General features: G+C 49.3%; 1 protein-coding gene across 6 annotated transcripts in view; it reads right to left on the reverse strand.

Moving 5' to 3' along the window:
* The window catches only part of FANCM (FA complementation group M), a 56,830-nt gene that overhangs the window by 16,593 nt on the left and 15,224 nt on the right, over window positions 1-25,013 (reverse strand). For 5 of the 6 annotated variants that reach the window (XR_004060759.1, XM_030949040.1, XM_030949037.1 and 2 more), the window contains exons 5-13: window positions 16,567-16,698; window positions 15,633-15,765; window positions 14,836-14,964; window positions 14,291-14,392; window positions 12,706-12,893; window positions 11,201-11,407; window positions 7,396-7,630; window positions 2,616-2,773; window positions 1,584-1,748 (exon numbers count right to left, since the gene is read on the reverse strand). Coding sequence is in view for 5 of the 6 variants with exons in the window: in XM_030949040.1 (XP_030804900.1) it covers window positions 1,584-1,748; window positions 2,616-2,773; window positions 7,396-7,630; window positions 11,201-11,407; window positions 12,706-12,893; window positions 14,291-14,392; window positions 14,836-14,964; window positions 15,633-15,765; window positions 16,567-16,698 (1,449 nt within the window). In the remaining variant the exon portion in view is untranslated. The remainder of the gene's footprint in view (window positions 1-1,583; window positions 1,749-2,615; window positions 2,774-7,395; window positions 7,631-11,200; window positions 11,408-12,705; window positions 12,894-14,290; window positions 14,393-14,835; window positions 14,965-15,632; window positions 15,766-16,566; window positions 16,699-25,013) is intronic. The other variant, XM_030949038.1, reaches the window with a different exon arrangement.

A 25,013-nucleotide genomic window follows, 5' to 3' on the forward strand; every position in this document is an offset into this window, starting at 1 on the left:
CAACCTGGTCATTCTGGGAAATTGGGGGAATTTTGGGAATCTGGGGGAATTTTGGGAATTCCCAGGAACCGGGGAGGTGGTGGAGTCACCATCCCTGGATGTGGCACTGGGTGCCAGGGTTTAGTTGAGGTGCTGGGGCTGGGTTGGATCTCGAAGGTCTCCATGATCTTGAAGGTCTCTCCCAACCTGGTCATTCTGTGAATTCTGTCCCATCCCTGCCCTCTCCCCCTGCAGTGTGTCCCTGACCCCAGCTGGGGACAGGGACTGTCACAGTGTGGGAAACAGATCTGTAAAAAATTCTCCAAGCCTGGCAGAAGGCTCACACAGTGTGTGTCTGTATACAAACCTTGAAATAAGAAATGCTGACTTAAAAATAACATAGAATTCGACAGAAAGTGTTGAAAAAAAAATAAACTAGAAACAAGTTTCAAAGGATGGCCTTACAAATAAGACTAAATACCTTAGAGAAATAGAACTATGAAAAATGCATTGTAGTAAGACCCACAAAGAGGAATTTTAGATGATTGGCTTTAAGGCACTTACAGCACAGTGTAGCTACAGCTGATAGGCCAAGAAACACTTATAGTGCATTGTAATTAAGAAATAGTTGGCTTCTAATTGTGATAGCATGAATTATAACATCTGCATTATCTCACTCTTCTCATGAGACTGAAAATACAATAAAAGTTTTTAAACCATCTCTCTGACCATCTCTGGGTCAGAAGAAGGTATAATCCAACACCAGAGGAGTCAGGAATGTCTCTGGTGGGATGGAGAAGCTTCTCTGAGCTGGCCAGGTCTGATCACAGCCTCCCTTTCACACCCCAGGAGCACAACCACAATGACTCCATTCTCCTCCTTGATTAGCCCTGGTATTATTCAGGAAACTCTGGCAGCTTAGCAACAGCTTCTGATGACCTAAAAAACCTCCACGTGCTGAAAGGCAACATTTGGGGAGCTCAGCTGGAGGGAAAAATAAGGTGGTGAACCACTGGAGCCTCCATCCACCTCTGCACCCCCTTCCTTATGCCTTGCAGAAGGATTTCTGTAGCCATCCCTGTCAGAAAACAAAATTCCCATCTCCCAAACAGTTCCCATCCATGTTTGTTTGGCTTAGCTCTCTTATCCCTTAATTCTTAGGAACAATTGGCTTTTTAGTTCATAAAACAAGCTCAAAAAGCCTAAAACAAATCCCCTAAACCAGGCCATGGGCTCCTGCCTGACTTTTCTGTCAGCTTTTGATGTACACACAATATCAGACTCTTCCCAAGCCCTGGAAGAGCTCTGCTATCCCTCGTGCTGGCTTTGCTCCTTGGCATTTGGAGCTCCTGTATTTCATGTCATTCTGTCACAAACTGACACTGGAACCCATTCAGAAAACACTGATTTAAGGGTGGGGGGTTTTTCCCCTTTTTTTTAAACAGTTTCTGTGGTAAAGATTAGGAATCACAGCAGAGCACTGATAGACATTTTTGAACAAGATTAAATACACATAATTCGTTTCACAATTACTGTTTTTTTTTTTAATTAATTATTTTTAAACTATTCTAACTGTGCATTCAGCCCTCGGGCAGGTTTCTTACCTGCTGGTGCCTCATCAGCTCCATCATCTCCATGGCCCTGATGAAGAGGCGACAACGATCCGAGTGATCCACCAGGGATGTGGGCAGAGGCTGATTCTGCCAAAGGCTCCACTCAGACAGGGAGAGCTCCTGAGCTGCCCCCTCCTCGGGCTTCTGCAGGGGAAACTGGGATGGGGAAGGAGATTTTCAGCAGGGAATTTCTTTTCCTTAAGATTTTTCCTCCTGAGAAGCTGAGAGGCCTCAGGAACAAAATGCAAACAATGGTTATCTGCTGCTGTGGAATGCAACAGGTGCATCTGTGATTGGCCCATGTGGTTGTTTCTAATTAATGGCCAATCACAGCCCAGCTGGCTCGGACTCTCTGTCCCAGCCACAAGCCTTTGTTATCATTCTTTCAGATTCTATTCTTAGCTAGCCTTCTGATGAAATCCTTTCTTCTATTCTTTTAGTATAGTTTTAATGTAATATATATCATAAAATAATAAATCAGCCTTCTGAAACATGGAGTCAGATGCTCATCTCTTCCCCAATCCAAGAACCCCTGTGAACACCATCACAACAATAAATACAGAAATGCAGAGAAGGATTTGAACACCTGGTCTGAAATAAAACCATCAGGAGCAACCTGGGCTAGGGGAAGGTGCCCAGGTGCTCCTGCCCAGGGCAGGGGGTGGAATGAGATGGGTTTAAGATCCCTTTAAACCCAAACCATCCTGGCACTCTGTGAATACAGCGTCCTGCATGGAATTCTTAAAAACAGGAGCAGAACTTAATGGCTCAGAACTGAGACTTACTAATATATTTTTAATTTATCGACCCAACTCTTAATTTACAGACCTAACTTTTTACTTACAGCCCCAACCTCAAAGACCCATTTCAAACATCCAATTCCTAAATTCTTAACCTCAAAATCCCACACGTAAATCTCAAAAAGGCATTTTTATAACAGACTTCCTTCAAATCCAGAGTTAACCCTGGCATTTCCAGCATCCTTCAGGCCTCGTGTCCAAGGCAGCATTGCATGGAACTCACTGGTGTTTCCTCCAGGTTTTCCAAGGTTTCAAACTGAACTCGAGGCAACACTGGTTCCTTTATCCCATCACTTTCCTTAATCCTGTAGAGCCTGTCCCATATTTCAAACTCCTCAGGGGACAAGGACCAGCTCTCATGGGAGTTCATTTGCTTTTGGCCTGTGGGGACAAAAACAACAACAGGGAAATGTTACCTGCTGTAGGAAAAGGGATGCACAGAATAAAAGAACTTGGTGTGGTACCAGGCACAAAAAATAAAATCTCTCTGAGCCACAACCAAGAGCAGATGCAGAGAATCTGAATCCAGGGACAAGCATCCAAAGAGTGTTAATGTTTTATACAGATAAATATCATTAAACAGCTGGTTTGGGGGAGGGCATCACATAAAAATAGAGAGAGATATAAATCACTATCCCAAATAATGCCAAATCCCTTCAACAGCCCTGGCTGGGAAGTGATTCCAAAGAATCAGAGTTGAGAATGGGATTGTTTTCAGGCCAGATGTGTGAAGCTGGGAGAAAAACAATGAAGGTAATTTGCCAGGATCTGGGGTGGATCTGCAGCCCAGGTTCTTTTGGGAATTAATGCCACAGAAGAGGAATCAGGATCTCTCAGTCCTGTCAAGGTCCAGCTGCCAGGGGCTGTGTCTGCACAGAGCAAACCCTGAGTCCTGCTCAGGTCCTGTTCAGGAGAACCTGGAAAAATGAACCAACACTGATGTTCCTAAGGCCATCACTGCAACATCCCAGAAGGTCAACACTGCTATGGAGTATTTCTGACTCCAGTGTGGAGGTCACTTTCCTGAACAGATAACACCCAGTCCAAGGAGCAGGCAGGGGAGGAAAAAAGAGACCTGAAGGAAAAGGAAATGAAGAACAATTCTCAGAGAAGAATTTGGAATCAGGGAACGTTGAGTGGGAAGGGACCCACAGGGATCACAGAATCATGGAATGTTGAGTGGGAAGGTGATGCCTCAGGTTTAGCTTTTCTATTTTTCACGTTCTGTGCTGCTTTAGTGTGTGGGTCTGGGCTTCATGTCAGGGGATGGTGAGCTCTGTGCACAGAGCAGGGAGACAAAACAATTCCTGCTCCAGCTGGGCACCAAGGACAAATGACCCAAATCTCAGCCCAGGAGCACAAACACCGTGGGCTGGAGAGAGAAAAACAAGCAGGGTGGGACTGCAGGGGCTAAAGCTGGAATGGGACAATGAACTGCAAGGTGCAAATGGAGCAGAACTGATCCCAGGGACAGACCCCGTGCCCGGCCGTGCATTTTGGGGCCATTTTGGTTCATCTTGGGTGCAGCCCTGGCTGGGCTCTGGTGCTGCCCAAGGTGGATCCATGGAGGAGATGCTTTGAATGAATCCCTGCTTTATTCTGGAACTCCATCCAGCCTCTGCTCCAGGGCAGCCTGCACAAGGCATCAGAGGGACCCACAGGGATCACAGAATCAGGAATATCCTGAGTGGGAAGGGACCCACAGGGATGTCCTGAGTGGGAAGGGATGCACAGGGACCACCCAGCCCAACCCCTGTCCCAGACCCCCAGCAATCCCAGCCCGGCCATCCCTGGCAGTGCTGTCCACAGGCTCCTGGAGCTCTGGCAGCCTCAGGCTGTGCCCATTCCCTGTTCCTGAGTCCCTGTTCCACCCAGCCCCACCAGGGCACGTGGGAACAGCAATGACTTCAGTGCTGTTCCAGCTCCCTAGGACAGGGACAAGATGATCCTATGATACCAGCCCAGGTGAGCCATGCTGCAACCCTGCCAGGCAAGGAGCCCGCAGCAGCTGCCAAGACCTGGGAACAGAGCATTCCCAGAGCTCTGGGGAGGATTGTGGCTGCCCAGAACATTTCCCAAGCACAGAGAAAGGGACCTGGACAAACATGAGCGCTGCCATCAGAGAATGGAGCACAGGGAGAACATTGCCATCCTCAGGGAGGCTGATAAGGCTCAGGGATCAGGGCTGGGAATCAGCACATCCTGCAGTCCCTGGCACAGCCTCTCCCTCCACGGGAAGCAGCTGGTGCTGTCCCATGGGAGATTACCCTCCAGAACATTCCGAGTTAGGGATGCCAGGCCCTACCAGACACAAACACAGCACTCAAATCATCCACGTTATTTTCCTTGTTCTTCTCCACAACAAATGCATTGTCATTGTTCTTGAAGTGGGAAGAGAGCAAGAATTAGCCACAGACAAGTGGAAAGGCATGAAAACCCCACAGAGCAGGTGTTTAAACCCTAAAGCAGGCATTGGTAATCTTAAAAAGTGACTCCAAACCAATTATCATTAGGATAAAACCAGCAATTATAGAAATAACATGAAACTGTAAAATCAAACAAAACCCACAGTTATTGACAACTCAAAATTGATCCATCTGAAATGAGGGAGTAGAAGAATTGTGGAGAACCAGCAGAAGAATAAAGAAAATGAGGTTTCATCTGGACAAAAGCAAAAAGAAAAAGGAATTCCTGGTAGCTTGAAATGAGATTCAGCTCCCAGGAACAGCATTATTAAAATGCTCCTCACTTTAGCAAACTCTTAAAAAAAAAAACCCAAACAAGCAAAACCCAAAAATCAGAGAGAAAAAAGAACATTAAAATACAAGAAGTTATATAAGAGGCTTGTGAAGTCAAGGGGTTTGTTGCTGCATTTTTTGAAGGAGAGCAATGAAAAACTGAAGGACACTTGGTTAATGATGGAGCAGCACAAGATATTGGATCCTTCTGGGGCTGACAGACAAAAGTTATGGAAAAGCTTTTAAGTGAAAGAGGGGTGTAAAATGAATAGAAATTGGATCAAATTAAGAAGAACAGGAAATGTGTATTTTTTCAGGTAAGGAGTGACAGGACAAGAGGAAATGGCCTCAAGCTGTGCCAGGGAGGGTTCAGGTTGGACACAGGGAGGAATTTCCTCATGGAAAGGGTGGTCAGGCCCTGGAGCTGCCCAGGACAGGGCTGGAGTCCCCATCCCTGGAGGGATTAAAGCCCTGTGCATGTGGCACTTGGGGACATGGGGCACTGGTGGCCTGGGCACTGCTGGGGAATGGTTGGGCTCAATGGACTCAACCGAAATGCTGCCTTGATTGTATTTATTTGGACAAGAAAACAGGGAGAATGCTTGACATTCCTGTGATAACTCAGCCCTTGACAGCTCAGTTTCTGCCATGGAGAAACCTGAGGATGAACTGGACCTCAACAACAAAGTGAGAGCAGAGATAAGAACACACCCAGCTCACCCACTGCTGCCAGCTTTACCCATTTTCATCGAGGAAATGGGCACTAAAATGAAAAGAAAATGCAAAAAAGTAATCTCCTTTCTTTGTCCTCTTTTGGAGCTTTATCCTGAGGGTCACTGAAACCAGGAGCAGCCCCTGGTTCACCCAGCAATGGGGAGGATTCCACACAAGGGTGGTGCTCAGTGACCTGCACAGGGCAGCCCTGGCTGGCAGGAGGGGCACTGAGCCCTGGTCACCCTGGGCACTGAGCCTTGGGCACAGAGCCCTGGTCACCATGGGCACAGAGCCCTGGCCACCATGGGCACTGAGCCTTGGGCACTGAGCCCTGGCCACCCTGGGGACTGAGCCTTGGGCACAGAGCCCTGGTCACCATGGGCACTGAGCCCTGGCCACCATGGGGACTGAGCCCTGGCCACCATGGGGACTGAGCCCTGGCCACCTTCAGCAAATCAACCCTGGCCACCTATGGGGACTCAAACCCTGTTAACCCTGGGGACTCTGCCCTGGCCACCCTCTGGCAGCTCAGCCCTGCTCACTCTGGGGACTCAACCCTTACACCTTTGGGGATTCTACCCTGCCCAGCTCTGCCTGCTCATCCCTGGTCCCTCTGGGGGCCCAGAGCCCCAGCCCTGCCCACGTGGCTCACACAGAAGGGCAATTGCAGCCCCTGTGCTGCTCCCACAGCAGGAACATCCCCAGCATTATCGTTTCCTTTATGCCCTCCCTGCTCATTTCTCTTTTCTAGGACAGACCAACAAATGCTCCAAAATTATTATTTTCATCCCATGTTGGGCTCTGATTGTTTTCCAGCAGCTGTGTCTGTTTAATCAGAAATAGGAACTTTCCCAAGGCTTCGAGATTCTTCTTTCAAGAAGTTGCTGTTGGTCTTTACAGAAAGCACTGACAAAGAGAGAGAGCAGGAAAATTCACAAGTATTTATAAAAGGAGCTCTTTTTTTCCTATCTTAGGATTGTGTTTAGTTTCCTGAGCATTCCCATGTCATTGAACTACATCAGCTAAAAAGCTTCCAAGAGAATTTTCCCAATTTTCCTCCAAGAGGGTCTGCACAGTTCATAAATATCCTACCCTTGATTTCTCCTTTTCCTCACATCAAAATCCTTCAGTTTTCGAGCATTTCTGGTTTATTGTCATTTACAAAGCCACAATTCCCAGAGCAGCTGTGGCTGCCCCATCCCTGGGAGCATCCCAGGCCAGGCTGGACAGGGTTGGAGCAGCCTGGGATAGGGGAAGGTGTCCCTGCCCATGGCAATTTAAAGTCCCCACAACCCAATCCAGTCTGGGACTCTGGGAGTTTGGGATGAACATTTGCCTCCAGTGTGTGCAGCTGCAGTTTCTGACTTCCAGGGAGTGACTCCACGGAGGAGGATGAGCCAAGGCCTGGCTCAGGATGTGGAGGTGCAAGGGCAGAGCTGTGAGGGTGCCCAGGAGAAGGCCTGGCAGTGTCTGAGCTCACAGAGTGACCTGAGAGCCCCAAGCTCTCGGGAGGGAGGGCTGGAAGTGCTGGGAACACCATAATCCTCTTACCAGTGACACAGGCAGAGAGAGCAGATTTGTGCTGCAGGGAACTGCTTCTCCTCTCTTTGGAAAGCACCCTGGAGGTGCTCTGCTCCTGCTTTTCAGCAGTGATAAACATTTTGTGCACTTTGGGATTGATGCCTTCTGGAACCATCCGTGGGCTGTGCTGGTAGAAACGAAGGGTTTTGTTCCCTGAGATGGCTTTGTGGATGCTCCTTTTGTTACACTGGCTTTGGTTGTAGGTCTGAAAGAGAAGGTAAACAGATAAATCATCAGCTGATTGATTGGTTTTTTCACAGCGTTTAATCAAAACTAAAAGAACACCTCAGTGTCTGTGGGGTTTCTCATTATTTCCTGTTCCCTCAGCGAGGAGTTGTTTGGTTTGGGGTTTTTTAATGGACCAGAAGCAGGCACAGCACTGGAGAGTGAGAAAGGAGCACAGCCCTTGCCTGGGGGAAGCTACAAGCTGTCACTGATACAGGGATGATGTAAATTAGATTACATCAGAAACAGGGAAAGGAGCTCAAGAAAAAAAAAAAAAAGCCTAAGATGATTTGTTGATGTCATGAGTGCTCTGACTCCTTTTAATTACACCCCATTTTATTGTGCAATGGAGAAACCATGGCAAAGCTGGGGAATGTCAGCAGAGAAACTGGGGCCTCCCTCTGGAAGTGGCTCCCCAAGGAGGTTTTGTGCTCTGCTCCTCCCCAAGCCCCTGTGAGACCCTGAGGGTCCCAGGGGGGCAGCTGCCACCTGACACAGAGGATTCCAGGGAGCAAAAATAAATCAATAAAACAATTAAATAAATAATTTCCCTGAATAAAATTGAAAGAGACCCACAGCCAGCTCTGATAAACTCCTCAGGCATTCCAAAAACATAACTTTTTAATCCTGGAACTGTCAAACCCCAGTGATCTCACGGCAGAAAAAAAGCGATGTTACCAAATTAGCAGCATCACAGAGTTGTGACTTCACTGGCTTTTCCCTCCTCTGTGCTTCCCTGGGCTGAGCAGCTCCAGGGGACATCCCAGGACCCAGCTCCAGGGGACATCCCAGGACCCAGCTCCAGGGGACATCCCAAGCCTGGGCCCTGGGGCTCACGGGAGCTGCCACGTGGAGAGGCTGCCCTGGGAACACGTGGGAGCCATGGAATAAACACTGAGCTGACAGAAATTCCTGCCAACGTCACGCTGCCAGACCTGCACTGACCCCTTTCTCCCAATGAAACGTCTTCAAAAGCTTTGTGATTGACCTCAAGTGGTTTGATTAAAAACAACCCCAAAATTAAAGCAAGCAAAACAAAAAACAAAAAATCCCAAAACTAAAACAAAGGGAAAAACACACAAAAAAAAAACCCCAAACAAATTCCCATGAATTAATATATGGACATTAATTACTTAGCTGCAAATTAAGTGATAGGGAAGAACCTCCACATTGAGTCTCTTTCCTGTTCTGCTAAACTTAAAAACCCCAGCAACAACCCCAAAAGACACCCTCAAGAAAAACCAAACAAAGCCACCAAGACAATGTTGGTTTGCAATTAAGCTTATTTCCTGACCTCAAAATAAAAAAAATGTATACAGTGACTTTTCTACCTGAGGGGAGGTTCTGCTTCAAATATATCTCAGAAAATCTGGACAGCACAGTAATCCAACTACTTAAGTGAAGCTCCAAGGAATTGAAGGGACTATTTTATATCCCATTACAGAGCAGAGCTTTCAATAGTAACCAGCCTCCGTAAGCAGCACCAGAAAATATCTATTTACAAGCTGCACTCAGGTTTATCATTTTTAACTCTCGTCCCTTCAAAGGGGAAACTTTTTTCCACCCAGGGAGGATTCTCTGCAGTCTCATTCAGAATTAAATCCCTGCCATCCACAAATCCCAACCAGAGCTACAGCACTGACTGGAATAAATTAAATAATACCAAAATCTGAAATTTTGGGTTTACAATTGACTCACACAGATCCTGGTTTGCACCCCCTCTCACTGGTGATGGCAGCAGGGAGTGCCCAGCCTGCCCTGCCCCATCCAAGGGTGAGCCAGGCCCTGCTGTGCTGGGATCCCCCAGCTCCCAGCACATCTCCAGTGGGACAAGGATGTCCCAAGGGACAGTCTGTACTCAGAGATGATTAATTATGCTCTGCCTGAGTGCTGGGCTGCAGGAGCCCAGCCAAAGTGGATTTGCACCTAAGCCGATCTCCTCATCCTCACACGCAAGAGCGCGGCCACTAAAGCCAGCTCTGGGTGCCAGTGGCGTCACCAGCCCAGTAAGCACCAGCCTGAACAGCCACTGTCACCAGCAGCACCCCCAGGGTCCCCCCCAGCTCCAGCCCCCACCCCACACCTTCCTCTGCACCCTTGGAAAGCCCTGGAATCTCTGAGCTGCAGTTTAATATTTGGTGACATGGGAGGCTGGGAGAGCTGGGGGTGCTCACCTGGAGAGGAGAAGCTCCAGGGAGAGCTCAGAGCCCCTGGCAGGGCCTGAAGGGCTCCAGGAGAGCTGGAGAGGGACTGGGGACAAGGGATGGAGGGACAGGAGCCAGGGAATGGCTCCCAGTGCCAGAGGGCAGGGATGGATGGGAGATTGGGAATTGGGAATTCCTGGCTGGGCTGGAATTGCCAGAGCAGCTGTGGCTGCCCCTGGATCCCTGGCAGTGCCCAAGGCCAGGCTGGACACTGGGACACCCTGGGACAGTGGGAGGTGTCCCTGCCATGGCAGGGGGTAGAACTGGAGGATCTTTCAGGTCCCATCCAACCCAAACCGCTCTGGGGTTCTGTGCTGGATATTCCTGTGACAGTGAATGAGGAGGCTGAGCAGAGACTCCCTGGGGGCTGCAGCTTTGTCCCAAGGGACACCTCTGAGCTCTGCTCCCTGGGACAGGGACAGGACCCAGGAAAGGGCTGGAGCTGTGCCAGAGCAGGCTCAGGCTGGAGCTCAGGGAAAGGTTCTTCCCCAGAGGGTGCTGGCACTGCCCAGGCTGCCCAGGGAATGGGCACAGCCCCGAGGCTGCCAGAGCTCCAGTAGGGTTTGGACAGCACTGCCAGGGATGCCCATAGTGGGGTTATTGGGTGTCTGTGCTGGGATGCTCCTTGAGTGTGGAATCCTCTGAATCCAGGGCACTGCCTTGGACAGACCTACCAGAGAGTTTTCCCCACCTGGACAGACAGAAAGGACTTCCCCATGGAGTCTTGCACAACACCATGATCCATCCCAGTTCCTTTCCCCTTATATCCCAAATTCTCGTGGTTTCTCCTTTCCCTGTTCTGTCATGAGTTGTGGAATCCCTGGTGGCCAGCCCCATCTTCCCTGCAGGGCAGTGCCCTTTGCCTGCCCTTTGTGCCACCCTGTCACAGACATGTTTTATGAAAAATCTTTTCCTTAGGATTTTTCTCCTGAGAAGCTGAGAAGCCTCAGGAACAAAATGTAAACAATGGTTATCTGCTGCTGTGGAATGCAACAGGTGCATCTGTGATTGGCCTCATGTGGTTGTTTCTAATTAATGGCCAATCACAGTCAGCTGGCTCGGACAGAGAGTCCAAGACACAAACCTTTGTTATCATTCTTTCTTTTGCTAATCTTAGCTAGCCTTCAGATGAAATCCTTTCTTCTATTCTTTTAGTATAGTTTAAAAATAATATATACCATAAAATAATAAATCAAACCTTCTGAAACATGGAGTCAGATCCTCATCTCTTCCCTCATCCTTGGACCCCTGTGAACACGGTCACAGCACCCCATGCCCTCCCATCCCTAACCCTGTGCACAGCCCATGGCCAGCCAGGTGTTCTGTCCCTGCTTTCCCTGGCTCACCCTCTCCTCGCGGCCCTGGGCCAGGATGACGACGATGCGGCCGTGGCGGCGGCGGCCGGTGCGGCCCATGCGCTGCACCAGGCGCACGGGGCTGCGCTGCGCGTCGAAGCACACGATCAGATCCACCTCGCCGATGTCCAGCCCCTCCTCGCCCACGCACGTGGACACCAGGGTGTTGTAGCCGCCCTCCCGGAATCGCCTCACCACCTGCAGGGACAGTGGGAATGGGATTGAGCAGCTCAGCCAGGAAAACTGAGCTGTATCTTTGTCCTGGGCTCTCTGCTGTCCATGGGGCAGTTTTCTCTTTATCTCTCCCACAGCCAATCCTCCCTCCAGGAGATCTCTGCTGTCCATGGCCACTGAGTGTCCCTGCAGGGCTGATCCAATTCCAGCATCCCATGGGGAGATGCTGCGCCCAGGGGAGGAGCCAAGCATTCCTACCTGGATCCAATCTGAGCCTGGAGCAGCACAGCAGCCTTTGCCCACTGCATTGCCAGAGGAGCAGCTTTCTGCTGCCCTGCATTGCCAGAGGGAGCCCAGGCCCATCTGCAGCAGCCCTGGAGCTGCAGAGGAAAACTCCCCCCTTGTGCAGGATCCCTGCTGCAGCAGCAGCACAGCTGGCACTGCAGGAGGGCTGAGCCCCCATGGGATGGGGCTGTGCCAGCCCCTGACACACAGGGGGCAGGGCATGCTCTGACTCTGGCAGGGGTTTGTTTTCTGGGTTTTTTTGTACTATTGCATTTGTATTTTTTATTTTCCTAGTAAAGAAATTTGTTATTCCAATTCCTGTTATTCCTACTCCCATATCTTTGCCTGAGAGCCGCTTAATTTAAAAATTATAATAATTCATAAGGAAGGGGTTTACATTTTCTGTTTCAGGGGAGGCTCCTGCCTTCCTCAGCAGACACCTGGCTTTTCAAACCAAGATAATTCTAAAATGACAAATTTTGTCTTTTTAGATTTCCCAGCTGCTACCTTGTGATCAAACGCCACGCCAGTGTGACCAGCATCAGCATTTCAACTTTTTAACTCTAAATAGAGGGAAAAAACCACACCTTATTCTGTCTCCAACCATTTAAAACTGATCCTCCCAATTTAGTAATTAAATATTTTAGGGGTTGTCTCTTTTTTTAGCTTTGCTAGATCAGAATTTCATGCTAGATCTTATCTTTCCTACCTAGAAAAAAAATAAAATTCCCACAGCATGTATTTGCATATTTCCCCAGATTTTTGACATTTTAATTTAGCAGTTGTTAATATAATATAAATAATATAAATTATAATAATTCTATTTATAGATAATATAAATATATAAATTATTGGTCTCTTTTGTTCAGTGAGTATAATTTTGGGTACTCTGGAAACCACTGGACTCCACGGGGATTTACCAACGACACTTACAGCTCAGCCACTGCCACACAGTCCATACTCCTGGAGTTATTCACACAATGAATGTGCATCACTAATTATCACTAATTCCTAGTCCCAGCCTCCTCTTTCCTCACCTCCAGCTGCTCCTTCTGGGTGAAGCCCTTGGTGCTCTTGCCCGAGGAGTGTCCCACGAAGGTCATGGCGCGCACGGCCGGGCTGAGCCGCGCCAGCATCTCGGCGATCTCCTGCACGCTGTCCCGGAACGACGAGAAGATCATCACCCTCGTGTCCCCGGGGGAGCCCTCACTCCTGTCCTCATCTGCTGGATTTGGAAATGGCAGGTTTTAATAGAATCGGCAGTGAAAAAGGATGGGGCACCCCCTACAAGTTACACGTTCACAGCTCTCATAGTCTCACTCAATGGGAAGAGAAAATGGGCAGAAAATGCTCCAAGATCCACCTCCTTAAAATTCCTCTTTGGATCAAAGCAGGTTCTCATGCTCATGGAGAACGAGAATGTCTTTATCTGAGGCACCCTTACTAAAGTCACTTTGAAAAGCTGGGTTGGATGGGAAGTGTTTTGGAGTGAAGCTCACTATGCTGTTGTCTCTATTTCGGCACTCTCAGGACAGCAGAAACATAATCCCAGAATCCCAGACTGGTTTGGGTTGGGAGGGACCTTAAATCCCACCCAGTGCCACCCCTGCAATGGGAGGGACACCTCCCACCGTCCCAGGCTGCTCCAAGCCCCAGTGACCAACCTGGCCTTGGCACTGCCAGGGATCCAGGGGCAATGAATGGAACAGAAAGGGCTGGTGCTGTTCCAGGTAGGGCTGATGACTTTGGGCATGAATTCCCTCCCTCTCCATCTCAAATGTAGAGTTTTTACAGTGGAGGCAAAAGGAGGGAGGCAGGAGGACAGAAAGAACTCTGAATGGGAAGGGGAAAAAAGGAGCGAACTGCATTAAATGTATTGGGACTTATCCTAAAGTTACAAACACAGAACTGGGAAACAAAGTTGCCTTGTAGAAAACTTCAGTCACTTCAAAGGTTTGCTGAGAACAGGGCATCCAAGAGAGAAAAAAAAACCACAAAAAAAAAGAGGGAAGGGCAGGTCAGAAACTATTAGAACTTCACAGAGCACAAAGACCCAAGCAGGCAAGATAAAAAGTGAACAAGATGCAAAACAAATGCTATTACTCATGTAATATTCCAAAGGCTGGGATCAAGAAGCTGAAACATCCCAAAACCAAAGAGATGCGGGTGATATCTTCATCAAGATGAAAAAGAAGAGAGAGAGAGAGAGGTGAATGTAACTGAAGGGTCTGAACTTCAAATTGATGCCTCAGAGTTGTTAATTGTTATTTTCAGGCTGGATATCAGAATTTTCATGCTTGAGGTCCTTAAATGTGCTCCTGGAACTCTGCAGCAGGGACTGAGGGGGCTGCCAGGACAAACTGGGACAGGACCAGCAGGAAAGGTGGTAGGCCCAGAAATGAGTTCCCAATCCCTGTTTTACTCAGCTGTTAGAGCAGTTTATATCAAATCAATAATGAGAATTTAGAGGAAGTTTTATCTTATAGAAATCCTGTGGTGAAGTTCTTCTAGAGGGGAAGATGCACAAACAATCAAAGCAATAAAGCAGCACCAAGGAGGAAATCAGTGAGGAGGATATTCCTTGTTTCCATTGCCAGATTTTCCTGAGCTGTTGGTACCCACCAGAACCTCCCTGTTTCCAGGATCTGAAGTGTTCTATTACAATCTCCTCCAATTTCTTCAATTTTGGATGGCTGTAGACAAATTCCTTTTTCTTTTCCAACCCTGGAAGGGAAATAAAGTAATGAAAGATGTAAATAAACCTGCAACAAGCAGGAAGGTTCAGCGAACTTCATTCCCTCCCACTGTAATTATTTGAGTCAGACCCAAATCCTGATATTGATACTTAGATATTGGTACTAAACAAAATAATAAACTGCTGACAGAAGAACATTTGTTAAACCCAGTTTTTGGGAAAGTGCTGTTACTTTGTTAGAGTCACACTGGAAAAGACTTACAGTGAAACAATTGTATCTTAACCCTCCTTTTAGAGCAAATAAAAACTTTCAAACACAGAAAACCTCCTTGAAAGTAGCTAAAACCACCGAGGGAGGAGTGAGAGGGAGGGAGAGACACAACATTGGGATTCAATCTGGAATAAAGAGCAGCAGCCAGGGCAGCACAACTTTTAAACAGGAATATTCTGTTCCTGAGGGGGCAAACCTGACCTGTTGTGCTGTTGCCAGCACTTCCACTCTCAGGAGTCACAGCAGTGTCTGAGAACATGTCCTGAAGCTGCTGGTAGAGCTCCATGAAGTCCTGGTTGCGCCCCAGCTCGCTCTTGCTGCGGGACAATCCTTTGGAGAGAGTTGGAACATCTCAGGATCCCATTTCCTTTCCCAAACTCTGCTTTTAGCAAACCTCACTGTGCCCAGCTCTGGCCCCTCAGCTTGGGAAGGACCTTGGGACACTGAGCACATCCAGAGGGGACAGTGAGGCTGGAGAGGGGCTGGGAACACAAACCCTGTGAGGAGCCCCTGAGGGAGCTGGGGGTGCTCAGCCTGGAGAAAAGGAGACTCAGGGCTGCCCCCATCACTCTGCACAGCTCCTGAAAGGTGCCTGTGCTCAGCTGGGGCTGGGCTCTGTCTCCAGCAGCACTGACACAACCAGAGCACACAGCCTCGAGCTGTGCCAAGGGAAATACAGGCTGGATATCAGGAACAAGTTTTTCATAGAAAGAGTGATAAAGTTCTGGAATGTTCTGCCCAGGGAGGTGGTGGAGTCCCCATCCCTGGGTGGGTTTAACAAAGCCTGGATGTGGCACTGGGTGCCAGGGCTGAGTTGGACTCAATGGTCTTGAAGGTCTCTCCCAACGCAGTGATTCTGTGATTCTGTGAATAAGGGGAACAAAACACCAAATCCATCTGCAGCCCCTCATTCCTTAAGGTGTTTTGTGCCAAACCAGCCATGCAGCAAGGTAAATGAAGTGGAGCTGAAAGGAAGGATGCTGCTGAGGAGATTTCACCTTTGGATCCATCCATGATTCCCCACAGGTAGATGAATAAGGAGCGGATTCCCATCTGCAGCAGCAGCTCGTACCCGTGGTACAGACTGATACAAAGGGCAAAGTCTCCTTCAATGATGCCTTGATGGATTCCCTGGGGGAGAAAAGCAGATTCTCACAGAGTTAAGAAGTGGCTGAGGAGCAGGAATCCCACTGCAATTCCTGCCCAAAACCAGAGTGACACCTGAGGAGCAGAGCAAACCCCAAAGTGATGCCCAAGGAGCAGTTTGTCCATCAGAGCCCTCAGGGGACAGACTGCACAATGCTCAGTGAAGGCAATCCTCTTCCACCTCCAAAATACTCTCCAAAATACCTCTATTATCTCCCAACATTAGCTCATCAACCCTCAGATGCTGAGCCATCAGCATTTGGGAAAATCTGGGATTTCTGACACATCCACCCAGGCTATGGAATTAAGTCAGGAAAATTGCCTTGCTTACACTGCAGGAGATTTCCCATTGCTCTTTTTGAGGCACACAGTCTTTTTTTAGGCATTTTTTTAAAGTTTACAAAATTAGACCATTCCATGAGGATTTACCAAAAAACAGGAACAGGAATATACCTTTGAGGGGAAAATGAAAACTTGGCTGTCAGTGATTACAATGTAAGCTCTCAAAGCAATTCCACTTAAATGGAGTGCCTGATCTTTTCCTTAACCCTTCTATACTGGCATCCAGAAATGCAGAACGATTAGGAGTATTTTTTCATAAAAGATCTTAAAATAGATTTCATAAATTATCTTAAAGATCCCTTCCATCCCAAACCTTGCTGTGATTCTATTTTATTCCACAGCTAAAACCAGAAATCTACTTAAAATATCTCCGGAAATACTGTAATGATGGATTATTCCTATTTATTGACTACTTTAATAGCATGAAATAAATAAAGAACTTACTGCATGTTGTGCAGAGGGGTTCTTCCTGTACTGATCCCTTGCCAGGATGATCTGGTACTTGGTCAGGCTGGGAATATCCCTCCTGGATAAAACTCCCACCTTAATCAGGCGCCCAGCAAATGCTTCCAGCACCTGCAAGCAAAACCCAGCACAGGTGAAGGGGAGTGAGCCCTTTGAAATGATTTTAGTTTATAGATCCTACACAACAGAACATGAGCAGCTCATTGGTTTTATTTGAGACGCAGGATTTTCCATAGTGAGCTGTGCTGAATTCTGAGTGCTGTGTTACTGTACCAGGTGCTCTGCCTCAAGTGGAAGGCTCTCCATAATCAGGATGTTTTTAGGTTAATTCCCCAAATTCCTGCCAGAGCACTTGGACAAGGCTCTCAGGCACAGGTGGGATTGTTGGGGTGTCCTGTGCAGGATCAGGAGTTGGACTCCATGATCCTTGGGGGTCCCTTCCCACACCCTCAGGGGTGCCCCAGGGTAACCCTGGATCCACCCAGGAACTGAGGAGGGGAAAATCCCCCTGGGATCTGGAATGGAACAAGGGCTGAGCCAGCAGAGGGGGACAGGAATGGGAGGGACCCCCAGGTGTGGAACAGGGGCTGCAGTCCCCTCTCACTGCTCACACTCCAATGGCACTTTGATCCCAGGAGCACTTGGATTCACCTCTGAGAAGCCCAAACTGGGTGAAGGACTGGCCAGGATCTGTGTGGAAGGGATGGGAACTGGGAGACAGGAGCAGAAAGGAACAGGCACAGCAGTGTGTCCCATTTCCTGCAGAACCCACCCCAAAACACAGCTTGGTTTCCAACATCACATGTACCTGCTTTCCAGCTCGCTGCAGCAAGGACAATAACCTGCACTAATGCATCTTAATCCTGTTTTTCCTCTTTGCTTCCCAGCCTTAGGTGGTCAGGATTTTTCCACTGACTTAGTTTGGCCTGAGCACTAACTCTGCCATAATTGCAGTAATCAGATTTGTCCCACAAACCCTGTTTACAACCTGTTGGCCCTCTTGGCCAAGGGCCCCAAAAAACCCAGTGCACAAGAATAGGCTTCTCCAAAGCTCACAGACAGTTTCCCAGTGCTACTTCCATGTGTTTCCCAAGTGTTCAGGCACTCCAGCAGCAGCACAGCTGCCCTGCCCTAAGAGGGCTATAGTGTAACAAATGCTTAATCCCTTTAGTGTCCCTTCAGCCCACTGAAAAGCATCCAACCAAACCAATAAAGCCAGGCCTAAGCCAGGCTTCCAACACTGATCCCAGCAGTGAAGTTGGTGGGGAGAAAATGTCCTGACAGGTACAGAGAGCCTCATGTAGAACCCAGCCTGTGTTTATCCCTGAGTAACAACACTCATTTGTTACTCAGGACACTCCTCCACCTGGGTTCCCAGATGCTGGTAGGATGCACAAATATCCTTAACATGCACATGCTGCTGATGCTCTGGCAGTGCAGGGGCAGCTCAGCTCAACTTCTGTCTGCTTGCTTTGATTATTCCTATAGTTAAGTCCAAAAATTAATTTATTATATTGTTTATTTATAGGTCTTCTTTTACCTTACTCTGTGTGCAGAACCCGTGTGGCATTAAAATGAAAACAGAATCACAGAATGCTCTGGGCTAGAAGGGACCTTAAATCCCACCCAGTGCCAGCCCTGCCATGGCAGGGACACCTCCCACTGTCCCAGGGTGTCCCAGTGTCCAACCTGGCCTTGGGCACTGCCAGGGATCCAGGGCAGCCACAGCTGCTCTGGCAATTTCAGCCCAGCCCCTCCCCAAATTTTAAAAATTCCCACACCCACTCTCCCAGCCAGGAATTCCTTCCCAATATCTAATCTAAATCTAATCTAAAATCCTAAGGAATGGAGTGGGAGTAACTGCCACCATCAATGACCGCAGCATTAATCCCCCAAAGAATCAAAAATGCAAGGGGGAATTTGGAAGGGCTCAGGGAAAGTTGGGCAGCCCCAGCTCAGCCGTGCTGGGGAATCTCCACCCTGCCCATCCCCAGCCCCAGGTCACTCACACTGCAGCAGCAGGGTAAGCAGCTCACAGCAGATAAAGGGAACCCACAGACATGGAGCCAGGATCCTCAGTGCTTTGGGGCATCTTGGGCTGCTCCCCTTCCCTGGAAGGGTGGGAGAGGCTGGGCTGGAATTGCCAGAGCAGCTGTGGCTGCCCCTGGATCCCTGGCAGTGCCCAAGGCCAGGCTGGACATTGGGGCACCCTGGGACAGTGGGAGGTGTCCCTGCCATGGCAGGGGTGGGATTTAATTCCCTTCCAACCAAACCATTCCCTGACTTCACCCTGGGCCGTGGGATGGGAGCCAGGCCTGGGGCAGCCCCTCCCTACCTGCTCTGTGTCCCCTGGGGCACCCAAAGGTGTCACCTGGGGCACCCAAGGCCTTCCCAAGCCCTTCCAGGTCTCCTTTATCCCCAGGGGAGCTGGGTCACGGCCTCACAGCTCCCAGGGAAAGCAAGGCAGGAAGGACACTCCATCCCCAGGCATTCCTTCTAATTAAGGGTCATGGATTAATTAAGCCAAATAAACCACTAACACCTCAAACACCACCAACAAGCAAACACCAACTGGAGGCTGCAGTAGTGCCAGGAATTTCTGGAGGAAAGGGGGAAATAAATGAAGAAATCAAATGTTGTTTTCTTAAATTACAGCCAAAACCATCCACCAAGCCACTGGGAAGGCTGAACGCACAAAGATTTCATTTCTCATATTAGTGAGAACAAAATTAAAAATGCAGTTTAGTTTTAAGGGTTTCAAATGGTGTTTTATCACAGAGTTTGTTACTGTTCTGTTGTTCTTCAATCCGGGCTGTACCTGATGAGTCCCTTTAAAAGGACAGAGATGTCTGTGCCAGCTTACAGGAAAAAGCATTTTCCAAATACACCAAAATGCTGACCATGGAGGAAGAACTCAGTGCTTTTTATTTGAATGGACACCACTGGAATATCTCATTACCCTCCCATCAAACCCCAAACAGTTGGACACGGGCACACTTGAAATGCTGAAGATGAAGATTAAACTATGTCTCAAGTAGTAGAAACAGATTCAGGCTTTTCACAAACGTTCCTCTTGAAAAGAAATTAATATTTTTATTAAAAAGTAATGGCCATTAAATCTGATATTTCAGCACTGGTTTATGATTTCCTATAGTTGCTGCAGAGCATTTTTTTCTAAAAAGCAATTTCCATTACCTGTACTTTTCTGTTTCATCCCTTGACCTAGTTACTGACATATAAGAAAATGATATTGTCCCTGTTTGCTCAATGTACACCCCTGTCTGATTTAATCACCTTCTGCAATACAACCTGGTGCTGTTATGAAAGGCAGCAGGATGCAGTCACCTGGAGCTTCAAACTGCCAGGGAACAGTAAACACAACCTACTTAGGAGAGCCTCAGCAGCAGGCACTGCTCCCTGGTTACATTTATCTTGCCTCCATACCTTCATTTTTAATTAAAAAGATAATACTTCCGCAAAAGTCCCCTCAGCCTTTCCAAAACACTTCAGTGTCGTGTTACCCAAACACAGCCATAGAATTAATTCCAATTAATTGCTCAGGAGCACTCGTGGCTTTCTCGAGCTCAGAGCTGCCAGATTTACAGCCAGCAGATAGAAGACAACTGGCAGAGTTATCCCATCCTGCACTGGACCTGCCAAGAGCACAAAGACTTTCTCTGTTCTGAGCTATCTCCCACAGCAAACCACAATGAGTTCTTGGAGCCCATGATGAGCTTAGAACCTGGTTTTGGAGCTCTGACAGGAGCTGAGGACTTGTACAGGGCAAAGGACTCATGTTCCTGTGCCAGCTACCCCTCACTAAAAACTGCTCCTAATCTGTTTTCTGTTGGCACAATAAAAAACAAAGGCTCTAAACTAACGCCCTGACCTAATTATTTTAGTGCAGATTTGCAGGGGTTCTTTACCACAGAAAATAACTGTTAGGGTGGCTTTTCTTTCCCAGGGGAGAAGGAGGGGTGGCAGAAACCTGCTGCTAAGCAGGCAGGACCTCCACAAACAGGAACTCCAAAGGTGCATCCCCTCCACAGGAGCTCCCCAAGCGCTCCCAGCCTCCCTGGGAGGGGTTTTAGACTGGGTTTTACAGAGCCACACTGGGCTGAAAGAGAGCTGCACCTTCCTCCAGACCCCCTGGCTCCAGCACTGTCAGTGCTCACACAGAACCCCAAACTGGGTTGGGTTGGAAGGAGCTTCAATCCCATCCATCCCACCCCTGCCATGGCAGGGCCACCTTCCCCTGTCCCAGGCTGCTCCAAGCCCCAGTGTCCAACCTGGCCTTGGCCATCCAGGGATCCCTTCCCAATGTTCTGGGGCTGAGCTGGTGAAGCAAACAAGCCCAGGTAGTGCCAGGGAGGCAGCACCACACCCCAACGCCCTGCTCTGCCCTAAGGGGATCCCCCAAACCAGGAGCAGGGAACAACCAACAGCTCCAGGAGAAATCCAGATGTGTGCTGGCCCTGAGCTGCTCCAGCTCCTCCCATTCTCGAGGAACAGAGCCAAGGAAGGCAGGGCAGGGCAAGAGGAGGAAGAGGAGGCTGTGCCCACCAGGCCCCGCTGCACAGGGGGCTCAGGAGGGGTTCCTGGCTGTGCCAGGGCAGGGATCCTGCAGGGAGTGTGAGCACAGCCAGAGCCTCCCACTGCTCCAGGGAGGGGCAGAGGAGGATCCAGAGCATTCCCTGCTCTGTCCCAGCACTGAAACCAGGGAGCTTTGGGTTCCCCCAGTGTGATACCTTGAGCAGTGTCCATGGAGCAGCCAGTATTCCCAAAACTTCCAGGAACAAACCACAGTTAGTGTCTGCCTGCTGGGGAGGCTCTGGAGCTCTGACTGGCACTGAATTTTAGTCATTCTTTTATAAAACTTCAGAGTCGAGCCAAACAAACTCTGAACCAGGCAGAAAAGTGCATTTTGTGCAATTCCTTCCTGACGTTTTCTCACCTGGCCAGTAAAGGAAGGAGAGCAGCAGGGCACAGCAGGGCAGGGTGCATTTTAGCTGATCCTGTCACTCTCCAAACCCAATACTGCTCAGCCCAGTAAAGATCCTGGCACCTAAGTTTAGTTTAAGTTTATATTAACTCATTCACGCCCTTCCCAATCTTCCAGGGCCATGAGACACACTGAAAATCCACTGTTCTTTCCTGGAAAAAAATCTAGGGAAAAAAATCCAGCCAAAAAAATCCAATAGTTTGTCTTTTTCTAAGAGCTGAGTTTTCTCCTGTTACAGCATTTTTCCTTTCCTAAAGGTTATAAAACAAGACCTCCAGTTTTTACTTTTCAACTAATTTCACCAAGAACAATTTTAATTTTTATTGAGAGATGTTAAAATAAGTGACTTTTCTACATCAATTCACCACTCAGTAAGTGACTGTCAGACAGAAAGGAGCATCCACTGAGGATGGTTTGGATCTGAAATTTTAAAGGCTGAATATCAGTTTTTCTGTTCTATTCAGAGACAGAACCTGCCAGGAATGCTCAGAGAACACAGCAGTACCAAAACTGTGTTTTCTCAAAGAGTGGCTGTTTATTAGCCAGCAGTCATACACAAAATTAGCAAGTTTGGTGAAAAAACCACAACAACTACAACAAAAATCAGCTTTTTTCACCTGCAGTAACAAGGAGTTCCTCTGTTATCCATCCAGACACAGCCCATCACACCTTCAGTACTCCATCAAATACACTAATTACCAAGCTCATCAGGAATCAAAGACAAATTAAATACACACAGAGTAATTTGTACAGATGGATTTTTAAAACAGGATTTTAAACTCCTCCCAGCCTCTTTCTCCCAGTCAATATTCTGTGGCATTTGGCATATATAGAGAAATTCAGCTGGGATTTTAAACTCTTTTTCTGCTGGTTGGTTTTTCTTTGTCTTTTCTCTCATCTCCAGCAAAGACAATTGATATTTAGAAATAATTTCATTTAAGCAACTATTAATTCTCATAATTAATGTGTAGACAAAAGAGTTGGGATTATTTTCCATGAATTATTTATGCAAGATGGGCAGAAAAAGAACATCCACACGCTGCCTCAAACAGGAATGCCAGTTCCTGGAAGAAATCTCCAAGGATGCCCCCCCTTGGTACTGATAACCCAACAGCCAAAGTTTGGTGGAAAATTCCTCCCCCCAGCCCAGGAGTGTGTGATGTGGGATTTACCTGGGGCAGGGATGGCTTCCCACTGTGCCTCCCCTTAGGGCTGAGGGTTCAGCCAGGTCTCTGGCCACTGCCCAGCCCGTGGTGCTGCTCTGGGGCAGCTGCCCGTGAAATCAGATCAGCACCCACCCAGACATTAAACAAGCACCAGCTCCAGCCTTGCTCCAGGATTTGCCTTCCCAGTGAATTCCAGAGGCTCTGGTGCTGATTCACTGCCTGCAGGCAGAGCCCAAACCCCCTCAGTGACCTGTGCTTCACTGCCTGCAGCCCCTGCACCCCAAAGTCCCTCTCAGGACATTCCCAGCTGCGCCTCTGGTTACGGATTCCCCCAGGAGCACTTCCAAGGCCCAGCAGGGTTTGGGTCTGCCCTGCCAGGAGCACACCAGGGCAGGCACATCTCAGCTTCTGGGGCAATTCAGGGCTCATTTTCAGAGCCAGCTCAGCCCCTGGGGCTGGAGAGCCAAAGCTGAGCCTGGAGAAAGGACTGCCCAGAAAAAGGGAAAGAGGGGGCAGATTAAGCACATGTGACAACAGTCACATCCTCCAGCTTTCCCTGGAAGCATCAAGAGTGCACAGGAAAGGACTATTTTCCCATTACTCTAAACCCCTAAATGCCCCAGGATTCCCTTTCCTGCCTGCACAAAAAGGGCCACAACAACCATTTCATGTTAAATTTGGAATAAAAGACAACAGAGTCCACACAGACTCCTGATTGAAATCCAGATCCTGCTTCAATTGCCATATCCACCCCATAACGGGGCTGCTCATCTCCCTCATTCAAAGGCTTGTCTAACAAACTGCAAAATGACACAGCTGAAAACCTCCAAAGCTGGACTTCAGTAACAAAATATCCCAGAATTTTTGCACTCCTAGTATTTTGGCAAGACCTCAGAGATCTCCTAAACAAAATGAAAGATCTGTCTTTAAAGTGTGGTTTGAAAGCAGCAAAATAAAATCCCAATAAAGAATGGCTAATGGGACATGAAAAGCAGTGGGGAAAACATAACAAAGAGAGCGGCTGGGAGAGAGGGAATGAGTGGGAAAACAGCCAGAACATAAATGTGTCTAAGTTCTGCTCAGTCCCTGCAGCACGGGGTGAAGGTACCAGGAGCGGGCAGCCAGTCTGGATCCATCCATCCCCAGCTCTACCCATCCCTGCCTGGGTCCTCATCTCTCCATCCCCAGCTCCATCCATCCATCCATCCATCCATCCATCCATCCATCCATCCATCCATCCATCCATCCATCCATCCATCAATCCATCCATGCCCAGGTGCCCTGCCTGGCGCTGGGTGGGCAGAGGTGGTCTCCCGCCCATCCGTCTGTCCATCCATCCCTCTCTCCATCATCCATCCGTCCCTGCATGCCCAGGTGCCCTGCCCGGCACTGGGTGTGCAGAGGCGGGTCCCCATCCCTCCACCCGCAGCTCGCTCCATCCATCCATCCATCCATCCATCCATCCATCCATCCATCCATCCATCCATCCATCCATCCATCCATCCATCCATCCATCCATCCATCCATCCATCCATCCATCCATCCATCCATCCCTGCATGCCCAGGTGCCCTCCCGGCGCTGGGCGTTCAGGCGGTGCCCGCAGTGCCCCATCCCTCTATCCCCGGCTCTATCCCTCCCTGCCCGGCGCTGGGCGTTCAGGCGGTGCCCGCAGTGCCCCATCCCTCTATCCCCGGCTCTATCCCTCCCTGCCCGGCGCTGGGCGTTCAGGCGGTGCCCGCGCTGCCCCATCCCTCCATCCCCGGCTCTATCCCTCCCTGCCCGGCGCTGGGCGGGCAGAGGCGGTGCCCGCGGTGCCCCCGCCCCGGTGTCGGTCCCTAGATAAGCCCGGCGGCAGCGGCGGCGGGGGCGCGGAGCGGGGATGGAGACGGGCGGGTGCCGCATGGGCGGCGCGGGGCCCGGCGGCCCCGGCGCGATCACGCTGGAGGAGCTGGACGGGCTGGCCGAGGAGAGCCCCGACTCGGCGTACCACAGCCACGGCAGCAGCCTGGAGGAGGAGGCGGCCGAGCGCATGGACGACGAGGAGCAGGAGCGGCTGCTGAGCTACTGGCAGAGCGTGGGCCGGGGGCACCAGGTGGACGTGCCCCGAGGTAAGGCCGGCATGCGGGGCTGGGGACGGGCTGGGGCCGCGGGACACGGCAATGAACACCCAGCCAAGTCCTGCGCGAGTCTGAGCCACCGCAGCCCGGCTCTGAAGCGGCTCAAGCTGCAGCCGGGGCGGTGCAAATCTTTCCACAAG

The sequence above is a fragment of the Camarhynchus parvulus genome, chromosome 5 (assembly GCF_901933205.1).
Source record: "Camarhynchus parvulus chromosome 5, STF_HiC, whole genome shotgun sequence".
Classification (NCBI taxonomy): Eukaryota; Metazoa; Chordata; class Aves; order Passeriformes; family Thraupidae; genus Camarhynchus; species Camarhynchus parvulus.